Source organism: Phascolarctos cinereus, unplaced genomic scaffold (genome assembly GCF_003287225.1).
Source record: "Phascolarctos cinereus isolate Bilbo 61053 unplaced genomic scaffold, phaCin_HiC Scaffold_726;HRSCAF=1367, whole genome shotgun sequence".
Lineage (NCBI taxonomy): Eukaryota > Metazoa > Chordata > Mammalia > Diprotodontia > Phascolarctidae > Phascolarctos > Phascolarctos cinereus.
In genome coordinates, this window is record NW_027556098.1 from 421,477,207 (window position 1) to 421,503,335 (window position 26,129).

General features: G+C 41.4%; 1 protein-coding gene across 3 annotated transcripts; it reads left to right on the forward strand.

Moving 5' to 3' along the window:
• The first annotated feature begins 621 nt into the window (after positions 1 to 621).
• Positions 622 to 22,670, forward strand: LOC110220208 (immunoglobulin superfamily member 1-like). Of its 3 annotated transcripts, none has more exons than XM_078146024.1 (6): positions 622 to 1,046; positions 8,996 to 9,031; positions 11,352 to 11,651; positions 12,014 to 12,313; positions 13,544 to 13,846; positions 21,309 to 22,670. In XM_078146024.1, exons 2-6 carry the CDS (start codon positions 9,016 to 9,018, stop codon positions 21,422 to 21,424), a joined length of 1,035 nt encoding a protein of 344 aa, XP_078002150.1. In that variant the 5' UTR covers positions 622 to 1,046; positions 8,996 to 9,015; the 3' UTR covers positions 21,425 to 22,670. The 3 variants fall into 3 exon arrangements, with proteins under 3 accessions (XP_078002150.1, XP_078002151.1, XP_078002149.1); XM_078146023.1 differs by lacking the exon at positions 622 to 1,046 and adding an exon at positions 8,208 to 8,788; XM_078146025.1 differs by lacking the exon at positions 8,996 to 9,031.
• The last annotated feature ends 3,459 nt before the right edge of the window (positions 22,671 to 26,129 follow it).

The following is a 26,129-nucleotide window of genomic DNA, read 5'->3' on the forward strand; positions in this document are numbered from 1 at the left end:
TCACCCCCAGACAGTTGGGCTTGGTCATTTGCTGTCTAACCTTTATTTAGTCAAATTGGCTAACGGATTGCACGCTCATCAAATCTGAAGACAGCACAAAGATGAAATAGTAGCTAACACACTGGATTATAGACTCAGGATCTGAATGGGTCTTGACAGGCACACATCATGCAGCCCTCAATACTCTTAAGTATAGCCTGAATCAGATTAACATAAAGTTGGGAAATTTTGAATAAAATAAATTTAAAAAACAATAAAACAGATAACATCAATATGATTTCCAAAGGAAATATGAGCTGAGAGACCCTTTAGGTATGGTTTAGTGGCCTCCCTTTTCTCTTTGAGTTTTAAAGGATATAGGACTGAGCTAATATATAAAATTCATTAGGGATAAATTAAGGCTTTTACTTGAATAACCAAAAAATGAATCAACTTAACAAGATGAGATGGGGTAGACATGGGTAGATAGCAGTTGTTATTTTAAAAATAAAAAGGCTAGAGGTTTTAGTCAGTTAAAATCTCTTTCTGAAGCAGCAGTGTGATGTAGTATCCCCCAAAAGCTCATATGACTTTAGGCTACTTAAGGAGGGTAGCAGCTTTCAGGAATAGGGGAAGTAACAGTCCATCTGTGCTCTGCACACATCAGACCTAATCTGCAGTATCTTGTATTATACTGTTTCATTTTTTTCTGTGTAGCACAGTTTAAGAATGACATTGGTAACCTGGAGACTTTCCAGAGGAGCCAACTAGGATTAGGAGGGACCTTGAGTCCATGTACTATGGCAATCAAATGAAGGACCTGGGAATGTTAGCCTAGAGAAGAGAAGAATGGAAGGAGGTAGGAAATGGAAGCTGTCTGCAAGTATTTGAAGGGACCTTGTGAGGTTGAAGGACTAGAATTCTTCTGTCTGGACCCAGAAGACAGAGCCAGTAGCAATGGGAGGATGTTAAAAAGAGACTAATTTGGGCTTCCCATCAGAAAAGGAAAAAAGATCCTCCTAGCAATAAGAAATACCCCAAAGAGGAATCCACTGCCCAGGGAAGAGGTAAGTTCCTCCTCAGCAGAGGTCTTCAAGGAAAGGATAGATGTTCACTTGTTGGATATGTTATACTGGGGGATTCTTTTTGTGTATGCATTGTTCCTTCCAACTCTTTAATTCTATGCAGCCACACAGTGAAGAAAAGATGAATCTAGTGGGGCATTTTGCTTTACAGGAGGTGGATGTAAGGAAAAAAATAAGGAAACCTTCACTCTCAAATAGAAGGATAAGTTCCCTACAACCGGTGATATCATAGGGCTCACTGATGACTTATGGGTTCCACTCTTATGAGCAGATTAGCCAAATGATCACTCAACAGTCATACTTTTCACTGTTTTCTATGATACTTTTACAGATCATAAAACCTGGTAATGATCTTAGCAATCATAGGATCTAATGTATTCATTTCAAAGAAGAGAGAACTAAGGCATTAAAAGGAATGCCTCGATGCAAAAGTTGAGTTAGAAGACAGATAGCCTCTTCTCACTCACTGCCAGGAAACACAGGCTCCTTGAGTAAGATGGAAGATGGTCATCCCATGAATGCTAAGGCTCATCACAACCTTGTGATCATGTCACATTGGGTGTCCAAACACCAAAATCATATGATATAGGATGGGAACAAACATGGGCCAGCTCTTCTCTGTTAGGAAGAACAGAATGTAATGGGGAGGGGAAAGTGGCACAGTATCTGAGGAAGAATTTTGTTGGAGGGATTGTAAACATACAAGAGGAAGAGGAAGAGCGGAGAACCAATTGATAACTAAACAAAGAGGAACCAGAGACAGGGGGGAGTTGGTCATAAGATCTTTCATGTTGAATTAGTTGCAGACTTTTGTAGACTCCTAGAATATTGGACCTTTCAAGGACCTAGGCATCATTCGGTCCAACTCTTGCATTTTTGCATCTAGAATTATGGGATAACTAAGACCCAGAGAGGTTAAGTCCAAGGTCATACAGCTACCAAAGTGACAGCACTAGCAAGCTACTGCACTGGGTGAATTTTCAACAGGAAGTCATGGGTCTAGATGTTGTGGGCAGCTAAAAAGACCACCTCTTCTCCCACATCCTGTGTTGTCCCCTAGAACTGCTAGCATGCTGCTGTAAGGCAAAAGACTGAGAAAAGGAGCAGGCAGAGAAATAGGAAGAGAAAGAATATTAGATTACCAACTCACACAATTTCAGGAGGACTGAGCCCCACTTTCAAATGAAGAAGATCAAAGATCCTGAAGACTAAGCATGGAAAAGGCCTTTAGATTTCAGGCTAAGGAGGCCAAAAGTACTTCATAAATGCTGCTGATTGGCTGGGACAGTAGCCTGATTACACAGTATGAAGCAAGGGAGACTAATGGGTATAGAAGGTTCTAGAGCAATTTAGCTCTAGAAAGAAAAATATAATGGGTTACTGTGGGTCTGCCAGGATCCAAGTAAACAGAAGTCTGATTTTGTTTTCTTTTCAGAATTAGGGAGATTTGAACATGTCTGTAGGCTGAGGGGAAGGGGCCAGCAGACAATGGGATGACTGAAGGACCTCAAAACAGTCTCTGGAAATGGGACTTTGACAAGAAGGGAATGGGATAACTCCAGCAAAGAGGAGGGAAGATCGTCATCAGCCTCTGATTCTGGAAGGCAGACTTCCACAAATGTGGCAGAACACAGGGATCCTTCCCCAGAACTCCCTTAATTGGTCATATGCTTTGTTGTTGTCTGAAAAATGGAGGTAGAAGGCAGACCCTTTGCCAAGCTCCTTCTTGGTGTTGTGCATGATTCTCCTAACCCAAAGATGAAGTGCAGCCAGCACTTCCCCAGCAGCCAGCAGATATGCTGATATCTAGCAGGATCTGCAAGAATCCTCCAGCTGGCCCCACTGTGCCTGGCTTTCATGCCTTTGAACCTTAGGTCCTGAGAGCTCTAATATTCTTTGAGTCTTCTAAAGTTTCCTGTCTTCTAGGCCTGAAAACTTCCAAAGTGAAGTGTAAAGTTTCTTGTGAATATAGAACTTGAATCAGTGATGAATTAAGGTCAAATTCCTTGAAAAGGCTGCCCAACTTTAGATTTGTTCTCTCATGAAGTCAGTTCCTGTGGGTCAAATTATCATATCTCCATGATAGCCCATCACCTAGCACAGTGCCTGACACAGAGTAGGCACTTAATAAATCTTTATTGACTGACTACACAAATAATTACTAAGTCTATAGTTACAGCTTCTATTTCTCTCCTGAGTTCTGGGTCCACATCACCAATAGCAATTAGCCATTTCTATCTTGATGTCCTGTAGACATCACAGATTCAACGTATCCAAAACTAAGATTATAATCTCTAAGCCTCCTTTAAACTTTCATATTCCTATCAAGCTAGGCTTGAGCGATATGTGAACCAAGAATTACCCAAAGAGCAGGCTGGTTTTGAAGAGGCAGAGGAACTAGAGATCAGATTGCCAACATTCACTAGATTGTGGAGAAAGTGAGGGAGTTCCAGAAGAACTTTACTTCTGCCTCATTGACCACACTAAAGCCTTTGACTGAGTGGATGACAATAAAATGTGGCAAGTCCTCAAAGAAATGGGAGCACCAGATCATCTTAGTCTTCTGAGGAACTTGTATGTGGGTCAAGAAGCAGCAGTTAGAACCAAATTGAACAACTGATTGGCTTAAGATTGGGAAAGGAGTACAAGGCTGCATCTTGTCATTTTATTTATTTAACTTATAGCAGAGTACATTATGTGAAATTTCAAGCTAGATGAATCAAAAGCCAGATTTAAGGCTGCCCAGAGAAAATAATCAGATATGCAGATGATACCATTCTGATGTCAGAAAGTGAAGAAGAATTAAGAAGCCTCTTGATGAGGGTGAAAGAAGAGAATGTAAAAGGTGGCTTGAAGCTTAATGTAAAAAAAAAAAATTAAGATTTTGACAACTGGTCCCATCACTTCCTCACAATTAGAAGGGGAAGAAATGGAAGCAGTGTCAGATTTTATATTCTTGGACTCAAAAATCAGTGTTGACAGACACCGTAGCCATGAAATTAAAAGACACTTGCTCCTTAGGAGGAAAGCTATCGCAAATCTGGACAGTGTACTAAAAAGCAGAGACATCACCTTGACAACAAAGGCCCATATAGTCAAAGCTATGATTTTTCTGGTACCAATGCATGGCTGCGACAGTTAGACTATAAAGAAAGCTGAGTGCTGCAGAATTGACACTTTTGAATTGTGATGCTGGAGAAGACTTTTGAAAAGTCCCTTGGACAACAAGGAGATCAAATCAGTCAGTTTAAAGAAATTAATTCAGACTATTCACTGGAAGGTCAGATACTTTGGCCACATAATGAAAAGAGAAGACTCACTGGAAAAGACCCTGATGTTGGGAAACATTGAAAACAAAAGGAAAAGGAGATGGCAGAGAATGACATGGGTAGAGGGTGTCATGGAAACAATGAACATGAACTTGGGCAGACCCTGGGAGACAGTGGTGGATAAAGGTGCCTGGTGTGTTATGGTCCATGGTGTCATGAAGAGTCAGACACAACTGAATGACTGAGCAACAAAAACAACATCATTGCTATTGAGGACACTGCCAGCCTTACAGTCTTTCAAATTTGTGACCTCAGTATTATTCTTCACTCTTCACTCTCACTCCAGTTATGCATTCAATTGCTTAATAACCTATATCTTGCCTCCAATATCTCTCACATCACTGACCTTCTCTCCACTTACATAGCCACAACTATAGTGTTGGCCGTCATCACTATTGCACTAGCCTCCTAACTGGTTCTCCTGCCAGAACTTCCTCCCTATTCCAATTCTTCCTTCATATAGTTGCCAAACTTATTTTCCCCACTGCAAATTTGTTTACGTTATCCCCCTACTTAATAATCTCCAGTGACTCCCTGTTCTCTGCAAGATCAAATACAAATTTCCTTGTTTGCTATTTATGACCTGTCCCCAAGTTACTTTTCCAACATTTGTATTTACTTTGTTCATTTATGACTCTGGACTCCTTGATGTTCCATGAACAAAATGGAATTCCACCTCTTTACTGAAGACATTTTCTCTGGTTGTCCTTCATACCTAGAATTCTCTCTCCTCATCTCTACCTGCTGCCTTCCCTGACTTTCTGTTAGCCCCAACTAAAAACCCATCTTTTACAGAAAGCCTTTCCCAACATCTCTTCATCGTAGTCCCTCCACTTTATTAATTATTTCCTACTTACCCATATACAATCTATACATATTTGCCCCTTGTCTCCATTCATTAGGTTTTCAGCTTTTAGAGGGCAGACTGTTTTTTGCCTCTTTTTGTATCCCCATAACTTAGCTCAGTGCCTGACACATAGTAGGTTCTTAATGAATGTTTCATTCCTGTTGTTCAGTCACTTCTGACTCTTTGTGATCCTGTTAGGGGTTTTCTTGGCAAATACATGGATTGACTAATAGAAAATTACAAAAAGGAGTGGGTTAGGAGGAATAGTTAACTTTTGGACACATTGATCTTAAGGTTTTATGAGAAAACTAGTTTATGATGTCCAATAAGCAGCTAGAAATGTGAGACTGAAGTTCAGAAGGTAGGTTATGTTTGCATGAACAGATCTGAACACTGTCAGCAGAGATGAATATTGAATCCATGGGAGCTAAGATCATTAAGCAAAGCAAAATGAGAGAGACTAGACAAGAGGCCCAGGTAACTCCCATGGTTGTTTGGTGTGGCCCAGACAAAGATCCAACAAAGGAGACTGAAAAGGAGCAATTACACAGGGAGAAGAAAACAAGGAGAAATCGACATGATGAAAGCCTGGAGAGGAGAGAATGTCAGCAAGTTGGAGAATGTGATTGACCAGATCAGAGGCTACAGAGAGCTCGAGAAGGACGAAGATTGAGAAAATGCCATTAGAATGAACAACTTTAAAATAAAAAAAAGGCAGTAGTAACTTTGGAGAGAGCAGCTGGGTGGCACTGCAGTGGATAAAGTGCAGGGCCTGGAGTGAGGATGGCCTGAGTTCCAATCCAGCCTCAGATCCCAGCTGTATGACCCTGGGCAAGTCACTTCACCCTGTTTGCCTTAGTCCCTCTTCTGTAAAATGAGCTGGAGAAGGAAATGGCAAACCACTCCAGTACCTTTGCCAAGAAAACCCCAAATGGGATCACAGAGAGTCAGACATGACCGAACAATGACTGAACAACTTGGGAGAGAGCAGTTTCAGCTGAATTTTGAGATCACGTGTAATATAGCCATTACTTAAGAGGAAAGGAAGAGGAGGCTCCGATTACATATAACCAGCTCTCAGAGTTTTTCTACAAAAGGAAAGTGAACTATAGGATGATAACTAGTGAGGATGAATGTAAAGTGAGGAAATGTCTTTTTTCTAGTGCATAGGGGAGATGAGGGCAACCAGTTTCTAGGCCATGGAGAAATATTTATATAGAGAGAGGGGTTGTATGTCAGTGAGAATGGAATATTCAGTGCTCATCAATGGACTATGTGAATATAATAAAAATGGCAATACAATAAAATATTACTACTACATAAGGTACAGTTTTAGGATATGCTAATCAAACTACCAAAGGTATAGTTTACAAAATTCAAGAAAATAACAATATTCATTTGGAGAAACAAAAGACATAGCATATTAAGAAAAATAATGAGGGGGAAAACAGGGATAAATTGGGACTTGACATTTCCAGGTCTCAAACTGTATTATTAAGCAGTAGCCATCAGTTTAACAAAATTTTAATTAAAAATATAAAAACAGATAAACCATTGGTTAATATGATTTTAAGAGAGAAGAAAACAAAATCACTAGTATTAAAAATGAAAAGGGTGAATATGCCTCTAAGGAAAATGAAATCAAAGGAATTATAAGGAGTTATTTTGTCCAATTATATACCAACAAATTTAACAGTTAAAGTGAAATAGAAGAATATTTACAAAAAAAATTGACAAAGTAACAAAAGATAAAATTGAATATCTAAATAAAAGTATTTTAGAAAAAAAAGTTGAACTTCCTAAGACAAAAGCATCAGGACCAGATTTACAGGTGAATTCTATGAAATATTTGAAGATCAACTAATTCCAATATTAAATAAATTATTTGGAATAGTAAGCAAAGAAGAAGTCCTACCCAACTCCTTTTTATGAAACAAATATGGTGTTGATACCAAAACCAGGAAGAGCAAAAACAGAGAAAGAAAATTACAGACCAATTCCATTAAATAATATGGAGGTAAAGATTGTAAATAAAATATTAGATAGGAGGGTGTGATAATATATTGCAAATATTATGCATTGTGACCAAGTTAGATTTATATCAGGAATGCAGGGATGGTTTGACATAAGAAAAAAGGCAGTTTTCAGATGAAGAAAACAAAGCTATCAATAGTCATATGAAAAATTCTGTAAATCATTATTGATCAGATAAATACAAATTAAACAACTCTGACCTACCACCCCACACCTACCAGATTGTCTACTTTGGCAGAAAAGGAAATGATAAATGTTAGAGAATATGTGGGAAAATTGGAACACTAATGCATTAGTGAAGTTGTGAACTGATCCAACCATTCTGGAGAGCAATTTGGAACTCTGTCTAAAAGGCTATTACACTATGCATACCCTTTGATCCAGCAATAATATTTCTAGGTCTGTATCCCAAAGAGATCATGAAAGAGGGGAAAGGACTTCCATGCACAAAAATATTTGTGATTGTGATGGAATACTATTATCCTATAAGAAATGATGAGCAGGCTAATTTCAGAAAAACCTAGGAAGACTTTCATGAACTGATGCTGAGTGAAGTGAGTACATTGTACATTGTACACAATGATGGCAACATTGTATGATGATCAATTGGGAATGACTTAGCTATTCTCAAAAATACAATGACCACAGAAAATTACAAAGGACTCATGATGGACAATGCTATCCACACCCAGAGAAAGAAGGGATCGACTCTGAATGCAGATCAAAGCATATTATTTTCACTTCATTTTTTCATGTTTTTTTTTTCCTTTTGAAAACTGTAATCGTTTTTTTGGAAACTGTTTCTTCCTTCACAACATGACTAATATGGAAATAGGTTTTACATGATTGAACATATACAACCCATATCCAATTGCTTACTGCCTTAGGGAGGGGGGAGGGAAAGAAGGGAGGGAAAAAATTCAGAACTCAAAATTTTATTTAAAAAATGAATGTTTAAAATTGTCTTTACATGTAATTAGAAAAACATAAAATATTATTTAAAAAACAATCAGCTTCCTGGAGGAAAAAAAAGGACACAGGACACACTTTTCAGTTTAACCTACATTATCCATATTTTCTCTGTCACTTTCTTTGGTCTAGACAACAAAACGATGATTTCTAGTGTTTACCAACTTCAAAGGTGTAGACGCTCAGAATGAAAATGTAACACTAGAAGCTGCTTTCAGCTTGCTCTAGTACAGCGCTAGCTGGATGGACATCTTCCTGCCTGACCTGCCTTGCGCCAAGTGTATGTTAAACAAACATTTACTAAGGTTAAGGAAGTAAAGAGCATTTGAATTTTGAATGTTTGAAATCTGCAATGAGTCATCCATTTTAGATGGTCAAGCATAGGCCTTAGCCTGTCTGGGTGGAGATAGCACCTCCTTCCACCACATCCTGTATCCAGCCAGCTAGTCTGACCCATCTTTCCTCTCTGCATCAGAGTCCAAGCAGCCTCAGACCCTGCTAAGGGCTTGTCATGTCCCCAGCACTCATGGCCCTCCTCTGCTTTGGTGAGTCCTTGGATGGTCTGGGAGAGGCAGGGAGATTGTGAGAAGGTCTTTGGGCAGTGGGCTTTGGTGAATAGAGAGAGCCCCTGACATTTCCTTTGTCCTGTCATATCCTTCTTCTCATCTAATTGACTTAGTTGAAATGGGGAGAAGAAAGGTGCTTGACAGGGTGTGGGGGGCAGCCACCTATAATCAGAATCTCTCTAACAGGGCTATGTCTGGTCAAGAAGATGGAGTCAAAGACAGGTGAGTCCTTCTTTCCAACTCTTCACCCCCTTCACTCCTCCTTCTGGCCAAATAGGAAGGAAGAATAGGACATTTAATATAGGTCTATGGGTTCTACCTTGGAGAGAGACATTGAAAGCAATTCTTTCCCAAATTCCAGGATCTGGGTTCTTCAAAAAGCATTCCCCAGCCTCTCTCTTTCTCTATGAACTGTGTCCAGCTCTGAGGTCTCTTGATGCTGGGAGCCACAGGAGACTGAGAGTTCTAGCTCTTGAAGAAAGAAAAGTTCAGAGACCAGAATAAGATATATTCCCACTCAAGATTACGAGACCCAAAGATTCAGGGAGGTCTAGTTGCCGGTGTGAGAGGAACACCTTCCGGTCAGAGTTTGGGGTACCCTTGCAGGAGCTAGTGGTGATTTCTGAGGTGGTTTGGGGGAAGGGCCCTTGACCTCTCTCCTGATTGCCCTTTGTCCCCAAGGACCCCTTGTCCTGATTGGGGATTCCTCAGTATTTGCTGCCATTAGGCCCTTCCTGGATGCTAAGGGTTACATGTCCCCCAGCTATTCTAACCTTGGTGGGAGAGTCTCATTTCTCTTAGGACTACTAGGAGAACTCCTATCTGCAGTATTGCTGTATCAGTCTGTCTCCTGAGTCAGGAGGGAGGACTGTCGGGAGGCTATTGCCAGAGAGTTCAACAGCAGCAGCAGCAGCAGCAATGCTCTGACAACAGCCAAGGGCTTTGGGGACTGAGCTCAGCAACTTGTGGAGGGAGGGAGGGGCTGGGAGAGGCTTGCCTTCTCTCCCCAGCCACCTCCTCCCTTCCAACGCAGTGCTCTCCCAAAGCCTCCCAGCACCTCACGTGGCCTCCCTCCATCTCTCAGCCCTGGTGTCCCCCAGGCCTGGAATGCTCTCCCTCCTCATCTCTGCCTCCTGGTTGTATCTTAAAACCAAAAAGAACAAAACAGAATTCAGCATCTTTTTTGCTAAACACCCTCTCTTCCAGATGTTATTCCTTATGTTGAAGGCTCCATCATCCTTCCAGGCTCCTGGGTTCATAAGCTATGCCTTCTCTTGGCCTCCCCACTCGCTCTCACTCCAGATGTCAATCAGTCCCCCAGTCCTGCTGCTTCTACCATAACAATATCTCTTAATCTGACCTCTTTTTTCCACTCAAGCAGCTACTTACCACCTCACTTCAGGCCCTCAGCATTTCTTACCTTGATTATATCAATACTCTCCTCACTGGCCTTCCTCCCTCAGGACTTTCCCACTTCAGCACTTCCTAATCACTGCTGCCAAATTAATGTTTCTTTTTTTCTGGGGGGTGGGGCTAGGCTATGGGGTTAAGTGACTTGCCCAGGGTCACACAGCTAGTGTCATGTGTCTGAGGCCAGACTTGAACTCAGGTCCTCCTGAATCCAGGGCCGGTGCAATATCCACTGCGCCACCTAGCTGTCCCTAAATTAATGTTTCTTAAATCTAGCTCTGACCATGTAACTTCCCCTACTGCACAAATGGCTCCCCCATTGTCTCTAGCATAAAAGTAGACACTCCTCTGTCCAGCTGCGAATGCTCTACACAGCCTGGCCCCAGGTAATCACTTCAGGCATCACTCCCTGGCCTGTGCTCTGCGATGCAGCCAAACCCTCACCCATGACATTCAATATCCTACCTCCAATTCTTTGGCCTGGCCATCCCCCACGTCCTCTTGACCTCTGCCTCACAGGGTCCCTGCTTCCCTTTAAAACTCAGTTCAAGCACCATTTTTCACATGAAACCTTGCTGGATTTCCCAAAAGGTGAGGACCACGGTGTCCCAAGAATCTTAGTGAACATTTAAGCTTTCATAGCTTAACACTCTGTATGAACATTGATTACCATTAATGTTTACTCACTGGATAGTCATGATCTATACTTGTCTCCCCTATTAGAAGATCCCCTCCTTTCAAGCACACTTTTCCATTCTTTGTACTTATATTCCCAGCACCCTAGCCCAAGGCCAGGCACTTAGGAGGTGCTTAAATCTTTGTTGATAGATCGATACCTTGTGGCTCAGTTTGCTTTTTGTTTTTCTTTTTTAATCTCCAAAGTGGTGAAGTGGATAGAAAGTGGGACTTGGAGCAGGAAGGATTGAGTTCAAGCCCTGCCTTATCTACCTGTAACTGCGTGACCCTGGACAAGTCACTTACCTCTTTATTTCAGTTTCCTCATCTGTAAAATGAGGCATCTGGGTTCAGGGGCCTCTGAGCTTCCTCTCCGTCCTAAGTCGATGAGCTGATGATCCTTTGAGAGACCTCTGCTCCTCTACCCCTCTAATTCTCAATCTCCCTTCCCTCCAAGAGTTCTTCCCCAAACCATTGCTATGTGCCTTGCCCAGAGCCATGGTGCTCCCGGGGTGGAATGTGACATTGCGGTGCTGGCAGCCTGCCCAGTCTTCCCTCCAGGGGCTGAGATTTGCTCTGATGAAAGTGGGGACCACAGAGCCCATACAAAGCCAAAGTCTTGGGGGGACTCAGGCTGACTTCTCTCTGCCATCTGTGACTGCTGAGAACACAGGGAGTTACAACTGCCTTTACTATGAAATGAATGCCCCCCACAGGATGTCAGAGCCCAGTGAGATCCTGGACCTGTTGGTGACAGGTGAGGAGGCAAGACCCAAGGCCACTCTGTATCTTCCCCACAGAGATGGGGGGGTGGAAGGAGTGGTCACCTGGGAGGAGACTCTACCTTGGAAAGCTGCAGGACCCCCCAAGGCTTGGTTTCACCTAGTCTCCCCAATAAAGGGAAAGAGGGAGAGAGGATTCTCCCCAGCCCCCTGCAGGACCTAGGGGTGGGGGCAGGGAGATAGGACAGACCCTGAGCTGCTGCTATTTCTCCTCTTCTCAGACGATTGTGTGGACTTCTCAGAAGTTCTTCTCAGAACTACACTGAGTGCCACTGAAGGGCTAGGGATGGGGCCAGCGGCATCCCCCTTTGATCTCTGGTTCTTCCTTCTTTCCCAGGGTATCTCCCCAAACCCTCTCTCTTGGCCCGGCCAAGTCCTATGATGTCCCCTGGAGGGAATGTGACCCTCTGGTGCTGGCGGCCTCCCCAGGCAGACCTCCAGGAAGTGAAATTTACCTTGCTTAAGGCTGGGACCCTAAAGCCCTTACAACACCAGATCCCAGCAGAGATCCAGGCTGCCTTTTCCCTCCTGTCCGTCAGGGCTGAGGATGCTGGAAGCTACACATGCACCTACTCTGAGACAGAGCCCCCTGGCATGATGTCAAAGCCCAGTGATGCCCTGGAGCTGTTGGTTACAGGTGAGAGGAGATGTGGCCAAGAGTAACTGTAGGTCAGACACATCCCTCTCTCCAACACAAAGGACCTGTAGGGCCAAAGGGAACTGTGTCCCTGAAGACATCTTTGCTCTGAGAACCTGTGAAACTCAGGGGTCCCAGAGGAGAAGAGGCCTTTATAGTCAAAGCTAACCCAGCTGGGAGGGAGAGAAATGGAGGGGAGAGAGGAGTCAGGAGTAGAATTGGCAAGCATCAGAGTTGCAAAGGGGCTGCCCCTTGCACCAACAATAAAGGAGTCTGAGTTCAGATTAGGGGAAGTTATTTACCCAAGGTGATGCAGAAAGTAGAGCTAGAACCCAGACCATGTTGTGACCTTTGCAATTAGCCTAGGTACTGAGCCTGCCTGAGGCTTCCACTGACCAGGTGAGAGATGAAGTGGCACATCAGAGATCAAAGTAGATCTTCCTGCAGTCAAATATCCCAGTCGAAAAGGGAGAAGCAAAAACATGTATTAAGCACTTCCTATGTGGTAGTCCCTCTGCTAAACTCTGGGGCTACAGATGGAGAAGCAAGACAATGTCTGCTGTCAAGGATCTAATAGTTGAATGGAGGGCACAACCCAGAAAAGAAAGGTCAGCTCTGAGGCATCTGGAAGGGCCTGCAAGGACTAAGGGCTCCACAGAGGGTTCCCTAGTTGACATCAATAAGTCAGCTAACACAGCCAGGGGACTGAAGAGCAGCAAGGACCAGTCGTCCTCCATCTCACCTGAGGAACTACATTGGTGACTCCCATCTCACCTAAGTCCTATGAGCAGTAAAGCCCACGTGGGTTTAGGGCTGCCCCGAGACCAGGTAAACGAGGAAGGCCAGGAGAAAAGGGGAAGGGAGCTCAGAATGGTAATAGGTTGGCCAGTCATCCTGGATGGGTTTGGGGATGGCCTGGGGCTGGGGAGAAGGCAAGGGAGGGAAAGTGAAGGAAGACAGGATCCCTCCATGGAGATGGGGACTGGAAGGTGGGGGATCCTCCTTTAATATGAAAGTCTCCTTCTGGAATCATTGGTTAGTTGGAAGGGACTTAGAGAACATCATGTATCATCCCTGATGGAACCAAAAGGAAACCGAAGAGAAGGACGGATCAGAAAACCATTGCCCTGGAAGGGGGAAGAATATGTCCAGGGAGCACAGTTGGTTAGCAGCGTGGCTGGGCCATGAACCCAGCTGTCCTGATTTAGTTTCATCATCTTTCTCTCACAGGTTCTCTCCCCAAGCCCTTGCTCTCAGCCCTTCCAGGTCCTGTGATAGCCCCGGGGTGGCACGTCACACTCCAGTGTCAGCAGCCAACCTGGTCCTCCCTCTGGGGATTGACATTTGCACTGTTTAAAGCTGGTGTCCCTGAGCCCATACAGCAACAGAGACCAGTGGGGGCCCAGGCTTTCTTCCCCATCCTGGCTGTGAGGGCCCAGGATTCAGGGAACTACAGCTGTGTTTACTACCATTCGATGGCACTTCAGCACAAAGCGTCAGAGCCCAGTGATCCCCTGGAAATCCGGGTGACTGGTGAGTGAGGGAAGGGAGGGAGACTGGGATGTGCATTACTTCCTCAGGGTGGGGGCACTCGGAGCCAGGTTGGAGAGGAAGGTGGGGAATTTAGGAAGGCCTATCATGAGTAAATTCAGTAGGTAAACTGAAGTGCATGTGCTGAGCAAAACCAATTGACCAACAGGGATGTGTGTAACTATGAACAAATCAGTCCGACTGACCAGCTCGGTAGGGTTAGCAACCCAACAAGGGGGGGGGGATGGGGGGAGCTTTTTATTGTCATGCAGAAAAGGGAGTCTGAAGAGTAGGGAACATGCCACCTGCCTCCACTAAGAAAAGTAGGTTGGCATTCAGGCGTGGATAATCACACCCCTCCCTGACAATAAAGGAGCATTAATTCTTTTATGGGACTCATCTGCCTCAGGCAATCTTTGCTAGGGAATCAGTACCACCTGCCTCAATGTCCCATTGAAGGAGATCAAATCTCCACATGCAGAAGGAGAGGCAAGGATGGAGATGTATCTTTTGGGAGAAGGCACCAGGGTAAGCTGTCTGGGGCTTACAAAAAGCAAAGGATATCCCAGGAGTTAATGGGGTGAGTTGATAGCATCCCCTTTCAACCACACCTTAAATTAACACAAAGGAAAAACTGAATTCCTGAGCTTAACTCAAGAATAGAGAAACATGGCTTGACAAAATGTGTCAGTAGTGCATGATAGAGTCAATAACTGAATAGAATCAATTATTAAATTATACAAAATAATTTTAATACCCTCAAGCCTCAGTGTGAGAGGAGCGGGGGGACCATCAAGGTAAGGGCTAGAATGGCATCAGAGAAAGTATCTTTACTGTCTTGCATCATTTATCAATTAGAGAACAATTTGTATTCTTATAAATTTGACTCAGTTCTCTATATATTTGAAAAATGAGGCTGTTAGAGATTCTTGCTGTAAATTTTCCCCCAGTTTTCTGCTTTCCTTCTAATTTTGGTTACATCAGTTCTGTTTGTGCAAAAACTTTTCAATTTTATATAATTAAAATTATGTGTTTTACATTTTGTAATGCTCTCTTTATCTTGTTTCTCTAAATTCATCCCTTATCCATAGATCTAACACATAAACTATTCCATTCTTTCCTAATTTGTTTGTGGTGTCACCCTTTATAAATAAATCATGTGTCCATTTGGAACTTGTCTTGGTACGTGGTGTGAGATGTTGATCTATACCTAGTTTCTGCCATCCTGCTTTCACTTTCTAGCAGTTTTTGTTACATAGTGATTTTTTTGTCCCAAAATCTTGGATCCATCAAACACAAAATTGCTATTGTCATTTACTACAATGTGCCTAATCTATTCATCTGACTCACCACTCTATTTCTCAGCCAGTACTGCTTTGATGATTACCACTTTATAATATAGTTTGAGATCTGGTATGGCTAGAGTAGCATCCTTCACATTTATTTTCTTTGATTCCCTTGATATTCTTGACCTTTTGTTCTTCCAGATGAATTTTGTATTATTTTTTCTAGCTCTATAAAATAGTTTGATTGGTATGGCACTGAATAAGTAGATTAATTTGGGTAGAATTGCCATTTTTGTCATTTTCATTATATTGACTTGGCCTACTCATGAACAATTCAAATTGTTTAGATCTGAATTTATTTGTGTGAGAAGTGTGCTGTAATCGTGTTCATACAGATCCTGGGTTTGTCTTGGCAGGTGGACTCCCAAGTATTTTATATTGTCTACAGTTATTTTAAATGGAATTTCTCTTTCTATCTCTTACTGCTGGACTTTGTTGGTAAAATATAGAAACACTGATTATTTGTGTTGTTTTATATTCTGCGACTTTGCTAAAGTCGCTAATTATTTCCACTACTTTTTTTAGTTGATTCTTTAGAATTCTCTAAGTGTACCATTATATCTTCAAAGAGTGATAGTTTTGTGTCCTCATTGCCTATTGTAATTCTTTAATTTCTTTTTCTTCTCTTATTGCTAAAACTAGCATCTCTGGTATAATATTGAATAATAGTGGTAATGAGCATCCTTGATTCCCCCTTGATCTTATTGGGAAGGCTTCTAGCTTATCCCATTGTAAATAATGTTTGCTGATGGTTTTAGATAGATGCTACTTATTTTAAAGAAAGCTCTATTTATTCCCATGGTCTTTAATGTTTTTCCTAGTAGTGGTAGGAATGGGTGTTGTATTTTGTCAAGAGCTTTTTCTGCATCTATTGAGATAATCATGTGATTTTTTGTTGAGTTTGTTATTGATACGGTCAATTATGCTGATAGTTTTCTTAATATTGAACTAACATAGTAAAAATCTCATCTGGTCATAGTGTGATATACTGCTATAATCTCCTGGCTCATATTTTATTTAAAATTTTTGCATCAATATTCATTAGTGAAATTGGTCTGTAGTTTTCTTTCTCTGTTTTTGCTTTTCTGGGTTTAGGTATTAACACCATATTTCTGTTGTAAAAGGAATTTGATAGGACTCCTTCTTTGCCCATTTTTCCAATAGGTAATATAGTATTGGAATTAATTATTCTGCAAATGCTTGGTAGAATTCACTTGTGAGTCTATCTGTCCCTGGGGACTTTTTTCTTAAGGAGTTAATTGATGGCTTGTTCAATTTCTTTTTCTAAGATGAGATTGTTTAAGTATTCTATTTCCCCTTTTGCTAATCTGGGCAACTGCATTTTTGTAAATATTCATCCATTTCACTTAGACTGTCAGATTTATTGGCATACAAACAGGACAAAATAGTTTCTAATAATTGCTTTAATTTCCTCTTCATTGGTGGCAAACTCATCCCCTTTCATTTTTGATACTAGAAATTTGGTTTTTTCTTTCATTTTTTAATCAAATTAACCAATGGTTTATCTATTTTATTGGATTTTTCATAAAACCAGCTTCTAGTTTTATTTATTATTTCAATGGCTTTCTTGCTTTCAGTTTTATTAATCTCTCCTTTGATTTTCAGGATTTTCAATTTGGTGTTTAATTATTTTTAATTTGGTTTTTTTCTAGTGTTTTTTTAAGTTGCATGCCCAATTTTTTGATTTCCTCTTTCTCTGTTTTGTTGGAGTGAGTATTTAGAGATATAAATTTTCCTGTAAATACTGCTTTGACTGTATGCCATAAATCTCATTGTGTTGTCTCATTGTTATTAAAATTATTGATTGTTTCTATGATTTGTTCTTTGACCCACTTATGCTTTAAAATTAGAATTAGTTTCCAATTAGATTTTAAGCCATCCTTCCACTGCCAATTATTTAATGTTATTTTATTGCATTATGGTCTGGAAATGATTCATTTAATATTTCTGTTTTTGATTGTGAGGCTTTTGTGCCCTCTAATGCATGGCCAGTTTCTGTGTAAGTGCCATGTACCACTGAGAAAAAGGTATATTGCTTTCTATTCCCATTCAGTTTTCTCCAGAGGTCTATCATATCTAACTTTTCTAAAATTCTGTTCACCTCCTTAACTTCTTTCTTGTTCATTTTGTGGTTAGATTTATCTGGTTCTGAGAGGAGAAATTTAAGGTCCCCCACTAATATAGTTTTGCTGTCTATTTCCCCCTGTAACTCAATTAACTTCACCTTTAAAAATTTAAACATTATACCATTTGGTGCATGTGTGTTTAGCATGGATATTACTTCATTTTCTGTGGTACCTTTTAGCAAAATATAATTTCCTTCCTTATCTCTTTTAATTAGATCTAGTTTTACTGTTGCTTTGTCTGAGATCATGATTGCTACCTCTGCTTTTTTTAATTCAGCTGAAGTATAACAGATTCTTCTCCAGCCCCTTACCATTGCTCAGTATCTGTCTTTGTGGCAAAAGTGTTTCTTGTAAACAGCATATTGTAGGATTCTTATTTTTAATCCACTCTATTATCCACTTCTGTTTTATGGGTTAGTTTATCCCATTCACATTTACAGTTATGATACCTAACTGTGTATTTCCCTCCATCCTATTTGTCCCTTGTTTATCTTTCTCTGTCATCTTGGCACCAGAAGTCTCTTTAGCCTCATTTCACGGAAGAGTAAACTGAGTCCCCAAGAATCAATCAACAAATATTTATTAAGTACCTACTATGTGCCAGGCACTGTACTAGGCACTGGGCATACAAATACAAAGAATAAAGCAATCCCTACGTCCAAGGAACTCACATTCTGTTGTAAATGCAGAAACATGTACACCGCAACTACAAAATGAATAAATGCAAATTAATGGAAAGTCATTATCAACAAGGTAGTTTGACAGGGAGAGCACCAGACATTGGGAGGGATTAGCAAAGGCTTTTCACAGATGATCTGTGGCTTAAATGAAGGTAGAGATACTATGAGAATGTAGGGAAATGTTTTATTTTTTATTGTTCAGAAAACGTTAATGTTTGAAGCTAGCATTATATGGCTAGAAATCATCTAACCCAAAAGCTTACTGTAGAGGTCAAGCTAACCTCAGAGGTCACAGGGGAAGCAGGATGGCTACAGAGAGTGTTTAGAACTCACCCAGATCTTGTTCTGGGTCCATCCAAAGCTTCTCCCCAAATTTAAATGCTTCTACTTACCTGCTAATATACATCTCAAACCGCCTACTGGAAACTACCTACTGCCTACCTGTGGTCAATCTGGCAAATCTTTATGCCCACATCTGAACTCTATGTAATGTAAACCTCTCAGAGACTTGACAGGAGCCACACCTACTTCTAGCACTTTTTTGCCAAATAACATAACAAAATTATTTTTTACGCTTTCAGATTTGGGGGTACATTCTCATGCCTATCAAGAGCAAGGTAAGAAGAGGATGAATTCCTGCTAAAGGGATCATCCAATGGAGAAGTACCAGGCTAGGAGAAAGAGTGTCACGTGGAAAAACTAGAGAGAGAAGGCCAGTGTGAATGGCTCTCAGAGCATAGGCAGTGGAGCAATCAATGTCCAATGAGGGTAGAAAGATTCCCTTCAGGCCATATTGTTAAAGGCTTTAGAAGCTTAACAGAGGACTTTATATTTTATTTTAAAGGCAAAAGAAATATACTAGAGTTGATTAAGTTAAGGAGTCATGTGGTCAGATCTGTGATTTAAGAGAATTCCTTTGGAGTCAATGTGTAAGACAGACAAGAGTGATGAAAAATTAGAATTAGGGAGACAAATTTATTGTTGTTGTTCAGTCATTTCAGTCATATCTGATTCTTCATGACCTCATTTGAGATTTTCTTGGCAAAAATCCTGGAGTGGTTTTCCATTGCCATCTCCAGCTCATTTTACAGATGAGGAAACTGAGGCAAACAGGGTTAAATGATTGCCTAGGGTCATTAATATGTAACTGAGGCCAGATTTTAACTTGGGAAGATGAGTCTTGAAGTGGTTCTGGAGATAACACAGCTGGAATCTTTCTATAGAAGTTAAGTGAGAAATAGGAGCCCAGGTTTTAAATAACTGTATGCAGAAGGGCTATCACTTTTATCCCCTCCATTCTTCAGACTCCTGAAGGTATGGAGACTTGGGCAAGAAGTCATTGATGGGGTTTCAGCCTATCTAGGAACGAGATAGTAACTTCACTTCTTGAGGTCAGCTCCATTCTTCAGACTCCTGAAGGCATGGAGACTTGGGCAAGAAGTCATTGATGGGGTTTCAGCCTACCTACAAACAAGATAGTAACTTCACTGCTTGAGGTCAGCTCTCTGGTCTCTACTATGTGATTGTTGGGGAAACTAAAATAAGTCATCACTGGATCAGGACTGGGCTCAGGGTGTCAGCGGCCTCATCATGATCTAAGTTCTCACTGAAGGCTGAGATGGGAAAGGATACACAGTTTAGACAGAATATCAAAGTAAGGACAGATCACAGGATGACTGCAAAACGGTAACATAGTACTTACTGTTAGAATAGTGGCAAAAATGATAATGCTCAGAATGAATTAAGGCTAGTGAAGACAGTGAAGTGCAACAGAAATGTTATGTGGGAGTGGTGTTACTGTGATGGGAAAAGTGGAGGATGAAAAAAAAGCCCTAAAGGTGCACAGGGTGGAGAGAATGAAGACAACTGACAGAAAAAAAAAGAAGACTGCTCATCTCTCATTGTTGCTATTTTCTCAGCCAAGGAGAATGACATTCTCAGTGGCAATGATAAATGCAAAAAAAAAAAAACCTACAGGAAGTTAATAGCCAAGTTAATGAGTGGATGGATGAAGAGATGGACGGACTTATTAAGTGTTTACTATGTGTCAGGCTGTGTGCTAAATGTCTGGAGTAGCCATTCAAAAGCAAGACAGTTTATGTTCCCAAGGAGCTTACATGCTAATGACTGAGGCAATACAGAGATATCAGTGTTAACTAGAGAAAAGTGATTTGGTCTGAAAAGTCATGAGGGTGGTGACTAAAACCAAAGGGCATTTGATTACCCCAGGTAGTGTAGATTTTTTCTATTCCTATATCTAAAAATTTTCTATTTTTCTATTTCCATAATTTTTCCATTTTTTCTATTTTTATATTTCTATAAAATTTCTATTTTTCTATATTCTATTTTCTATAAAATTTTCCATTCCTAAATCAAAGTTAACTGGGACAATGAATTCTGAATTATTACGAGGTATAGAAGTCAAAAACCAGACAAACAGGGACAGCTAGGTGGCACAGTAGATAGAGCTCCAGCCTTGGAGTCAAGAGGACCTGAGTTCAAATCCCACCTCAGGCACTTAACAATTACTAGCTATGTGACCCTGGGCAAGTCACTTAACCCCAATCACCTCTCAGGAAAAAAAAAAACAGACGAACAAACCATTCTTAGCCTACAGCATGTTCCCTGTCTTTTCTGGGCTGTTCAAGGTAAAGTGTGGCTCATAGCTCATGTGGAAAGATGTAGGAACTGATCAGCCTGTCCTTGTCAGCTAGAGACTTTCTGGCCACTACAACTTAGTGGATGTGAGTGAAGAGCCGGAAATGCCCAGAAAGAGCTAAACTCCTTCAGCAGAGAGGAGCTGAGCATTATGCCAAGTGAATGACAGAGCCTTGTAGACCTAGTAAGGATGTGATGCCTAGAGGGTCACAAATACACTCACAGAATTTCAGTGTTCAAAGAGTCCCCAAGAGGAGGACTCCCAACTGCTGAGTAACTGTCTAAGAAGGAACTATGTTTAGTCTGAGATGACTTGTCCTTTTTCTTTTTCTTTCTTTTTTTTTTTTTTGGTTAGGCAATGGGGTTAAGTGACTTGCCCAGAGTCACACAGCTAGTGAGTGTTATGTGTCTGAGGCCAGATTTGAACTTGGGTCCTCCTGAATGCAGGGCTGGCGCTCTATCCACTGTGCCACATAGCTGCCCCTGGGATGACCTGTACTTGATGAAGCCATGTTTTGGACCAGGCTAGGGACAGGTTCCAAGGAGCCTGCTGGGAGATGGGTGACCTCCTGTTTCTAAGGCTCCTGGAAATATTCTTACGTCAGTGACAGCCTCACTTCCTCTTCTCCCTCAGACTCAACCCAACCAGGTTATACTGTGCACAATCTCTTTCACATCAGCCTGGTCGGGCTGGTCCTTGTTGTCATCGGTGTACTTTTGGGCAGTGACTGGAACAGCCTGAGGAGTTGAGAAGAAGCCAGAGGATCTCTGCCTACAGCATCAAGGCTGGATAGACAGGAAGCACATCTTGAGATCTGAGGATTATACAGATGTCAAACTGACCAGCAAGTGTTGTGGGAGAGAGATCAGCCAACTCTGGACAGCTTAAGGGGGACTGGACTCAAACCAACCTAAGGTCCAGAGTTCACTCACTGTAGGAAGCCTTCTGTCCCATTCCACAGGCCGAATAGCACCTGCTTCCTGCCCTCTGCCCTGTCTTCTCTCCATGCTGAATCACCAGGTCCTCTCCTCCCTAGCTTCCCTTCATACTTTTGCCATAAATGGGTATCCATAGACTCTACTAATAAATAAAGTGGAAAGGTAAGATGTATTTCCCAAATAACAAAGGTCCAGAAAGTTATGAAATTACTGGAGTAACAACAGTTCTCAGCTCTGACCCACCTTACATGTTACAAAGCACTTTTTTTACCCACTACTAGGTGATTCAGTGGATAGAGTGCTGTGAGTCACAAAGACCTGAGTTCAAAACCTCCTTCAGACCTTTATTAGCTGTGGGAGCCTGGGTAATTCATGTAACACTTTCTCTTAGCCTTAGTTCCTGTATTTGTAAATAATAACAGCACGAATTTCAAAGGGCTGTTAGGAATGTAAAATGAGATATATTTGAAAGTGCTTTGTAAATTAGATGGACATAGATATATAAACATATACCTATAAGCACGTGCTATGTAAGTAGTGTGTGTGTGTGTGTATATATATATATATATATATACACACACACACACACACACACACATACACATATTTACACGCACTTCATAAATTCTGGCTATTAACACTGTGCAATGATCAACTATGATCGACTTAGCTCTTCCCAGCAATGCAATGATCCAAGTCAATTCCGAAAGACTCATTATAGAAAATGCTATCCACATCCAGAGGAAGAACTATGGACACTGAATGCAGATTGAAGCATACTATTTTCACTTTTTTGTTTGTTTTTCATGGTTTTTCCCTTTTGTTCTGATTGTTCTTTCACAACATGACTAATGTGGAAATATGTTTAACGTGATTACACATGTATAGCCTATATCACATTGATTGCCAGTCTTGGAGGGAAAGGAGGAAGGGAGAAAAATTTGGAACTCAAAATATTATAAAAAATGAATGTTGAAAACTATCTCTACATTTAATTGGAAAAAGTAAAGTGCTATTTACAAAAATTAATAAATAAACTTTTGAGTTAAAAAATAAATGCTGGCTATTAGTAATGTTGTTGTCACAGTTTGTCACAGTAAATCAGTGGATGTAATTATCTCCATCTGGCAGATGAGAAATTTGAAGCTCTGGTCATGAGCTTTCCCTGGTCACTCAGTGACTGGTGAGCCCACGTGTTCTAAGTCCAAGTTTAGGCCTATTTCCCCTACCCCAAAAAAGCCTCTCTGATCCAAGACCCCCCTCCTTTCTGATCCATAAATGTCTGCTACAACCTCATCACTAAAATCTGCTCCACTCCCAAGCTGTTTGTGCCTTCTTTCACCTATGGTTCCAGGAGCATGGGAGCTCACTCTAGCCTGTACCAGCACATTCATCCTTAACATCCCTCTTCCTCCACCTTCCTCTCCATAAGACCTTGTCTCTGGGGCTGGTTCTCTCTACTACTTGAAGTTTTGGTTAAGATTCATTCACCTAATGAATTCATCCATTGCTGGGACTTGAGAGGCTTTACAGAAGAAGTGGATTTGTCAGGATGCTTTTGTTTCAGACATCTTATAACCTTACACAAAGGAACATTTGTGTCCTAAGGGAAGACGTAGATGTCCAGGAAGGATACAGAATCATTGAATGTCTTCAGATCTCCATAGTAGGAGGAAGGTATAGTTCATAGTGATCCTGTTGAGAGCTGCTCCTAGCCTCAATTCTTCAGTTAGGATTCCTGGTTGTTGGAGGGAGGTGTAGAGGCAATGATGTCGATTACAGAGTAGGGACATCTCCATGTATAAATCTCTACTTCATCACTTGTTAGCAAAACCTCTTTAATAATGGGTCTCTTATGTTTATAATCTTTCCACCTTCTTTTATTTCTTGACTCCTAGTGGCTTGCATATCAAGTATATTCTTGACTCCCTTTCCTTGCATTCAAGGCCCTCCAAAGTCTGGGATCTCTCAACCTGTTCAGATTTTATTCCCATCATTCCTGTCTTCACTATAATCCTGTCCACCTGGACAGCTAGACCATCTCTTATGGTCTACTCACACTGGTTTGGGCACATCTGACCTCTCTGCCCATTCAATTTTTCCCTTGCCTTGCCAGAAGAATTGTGGGAGGCACTTTGTCAAATGACTCCCTGGAATCAAGGCAAATGAGATTCCCAGATTCCCTTGAGCAGGCAATAGAAAAAGCCTGCAAAGGAGGGAATAAGATTAGTGGCTAGTAAATAGGCAGGCTCTTAGTGATAGACACTTTCTTTTCTTTCTCTGTCTCTACACCTGCCCTCCTCTTCAATATGTAATCTACTTTAATGTCCATTGAGAAGTTGTTCAGTCATTTTTCAATTATGTCCCATTCTTCATGACCCCATTTGGGATTTTCTTGGCAAGGATATTGAAATGATTTGTCATTTCCTTCTCCAGCTCATTTTACAGATGAAGGAACTGAGGCAAAGAGTTAAGTGACTTGCTCGAGGATGCACAGCTAGTAAGTGTCTGAAGCCAGATTTGAACTCAATAAGATGTCTTCCTACCTCCAGGCCCAGAACTCTATGCACTGCACCACCTAGTTTCCCTGCCATTGAGATGGACAGATCTTAAAATCCACAAAATGAATCCCATCTGAATTTTTAAAAAAAGAAAAAATGAGCATATAAACTAAAACTAACAAATGAAGCCCGTTGGTCAAAGAGCCTGGGTTCAAATCCAGCTCTTGTTACTAGTTACCTGGGGGGTCTCTGAGACTCAGTTTCCTCACCTAGAAAGTGGAGTAGAAATGGGGTAGATTGGCCCTTAGCTCCTTCTAGTTCTAAATCCAATAATCAGGTGACCGTTTGCCTGTAAGTGATGAGGGATCGGGAAGAGTGGAAGATGACTCTGAAGCCAGGAACTTAAGAGAGTAGTGGAAACATGGTGGCCCCCAAAAGAAATAGGGACTTTAGAAAGAGCAAAGGGTTTGGGGGGCAGGAAAGTAGTAACTTTTGCTTTGCACATGGTCAGTTTGACATGCCTATGTGACACTTAGTTGGAGATGGTCAACAGTTAGGGAGTGATGAGGAAACTAGTAATAAATTCCTTTTAAAGATTACTTAAAAAAATAAAAAGTACTTAATAAGTGCTTGTTACCTGCCTCTGTCTTCTTTACAGAATCTTCATCCCACATGAACCTGCTAATCCTGGGTGTCCCTAAGGTGCTCTATGGGCCACTGTTTCACATTGCTCCACTTAGTGACCTCATTAGCTCCCATGAATTCAATTGTCATCTTTATGCTAATGATTCTCAGATCTATTTGTCCAGTCAAAACCTCTCTCCTCACCTCCAATCTCCAATCTCCAACCACCTATTGGACATCTCAAATTGAATGTTCAATTTTAAATTCAAGATGTCCAAAACTGAATTCATAATCTTTCCTCCTAAGCCCTCCACTATTCCTAACTTTGCTATTACTGTTGAGGTACCATCCTCCCAGTGACCCAGGCTCACAACCTACGTGTCAGCCCTAGACCGTTCACCTTTTCTCAATCACCAATATTCAATCAGTTGCCAAATCCTGTTGACTCTCCCTTTATATCCCTCATATACACCCTGTCCTCTCCTCTGCCACTGCTCCCCCAGTGGAAACCTTCATCACTTCACACATAGACTATTGCAATAGCCCTCTAGCTGATCTCTCTGCCACAAGTCTCTCCCTATTCCAGTGGGTCCTAAGTTGTCAAACATTGTCCAGTACTAAGATGTCCAATTGATCTTCCTAAAGCACAGACTGACCATATCATCTCCTTATTCAATAAACTCCAGCAACTCCCTACTGATTCCAGGATCAACTCTAGAATCCTCTGGCTTTTAAAGTCCTTCATAACCTGGCCTCTTCCCATCTTTCCACTCTTCTTACACATTCTTTCCTCCTGGTACTCCACAGTCCAGTGACACTGGTCTCCTTGCTGTTCTTTGAACAAAACACTCCCACCTTCAGACTCTGGGCACCTTCTCTGGCTGTCCTCCATACCTGGAATACTCTGCCTCTTGGCCTCCCCAGATTGTTTCATGTCCCAACTAAAACCCTACTTTTCTGTAGAAGAAGCTTTTCCTCATCTCCCTTAATGCTAGTGCCTTCTATTGGATGATTTTGTCCAATTTATACTGGATATAGTTTGCTCATATATGGTGATTTGCTTGTCTCCTCCATTAGACTGTGAGCAACCTGAGAACAGGAACTGTCTTTTACCTCTTTTTGTATCCTCTGTGTTTACTTATCCCAGTGCATAGAACATAGTAGGTGCCTAATACATGATTATTGATTCAAAAAGAAAACAAAAGGAAAGAACAGAACACATAGTGGAGAAAGAAACTGATCAGCACAGGCAGTGGGAAGGAGAGAAGCTTGTGGAAGCCAAGAGGCAAGTTCTGCTTAGATACTGGAACCATTAGACAAGACCTTTTTCTTCAGCTTGTTACCTCAGCTAAGAAAGAATCTGAGAGGGGCTGCCTCTCCCAAACCAGATT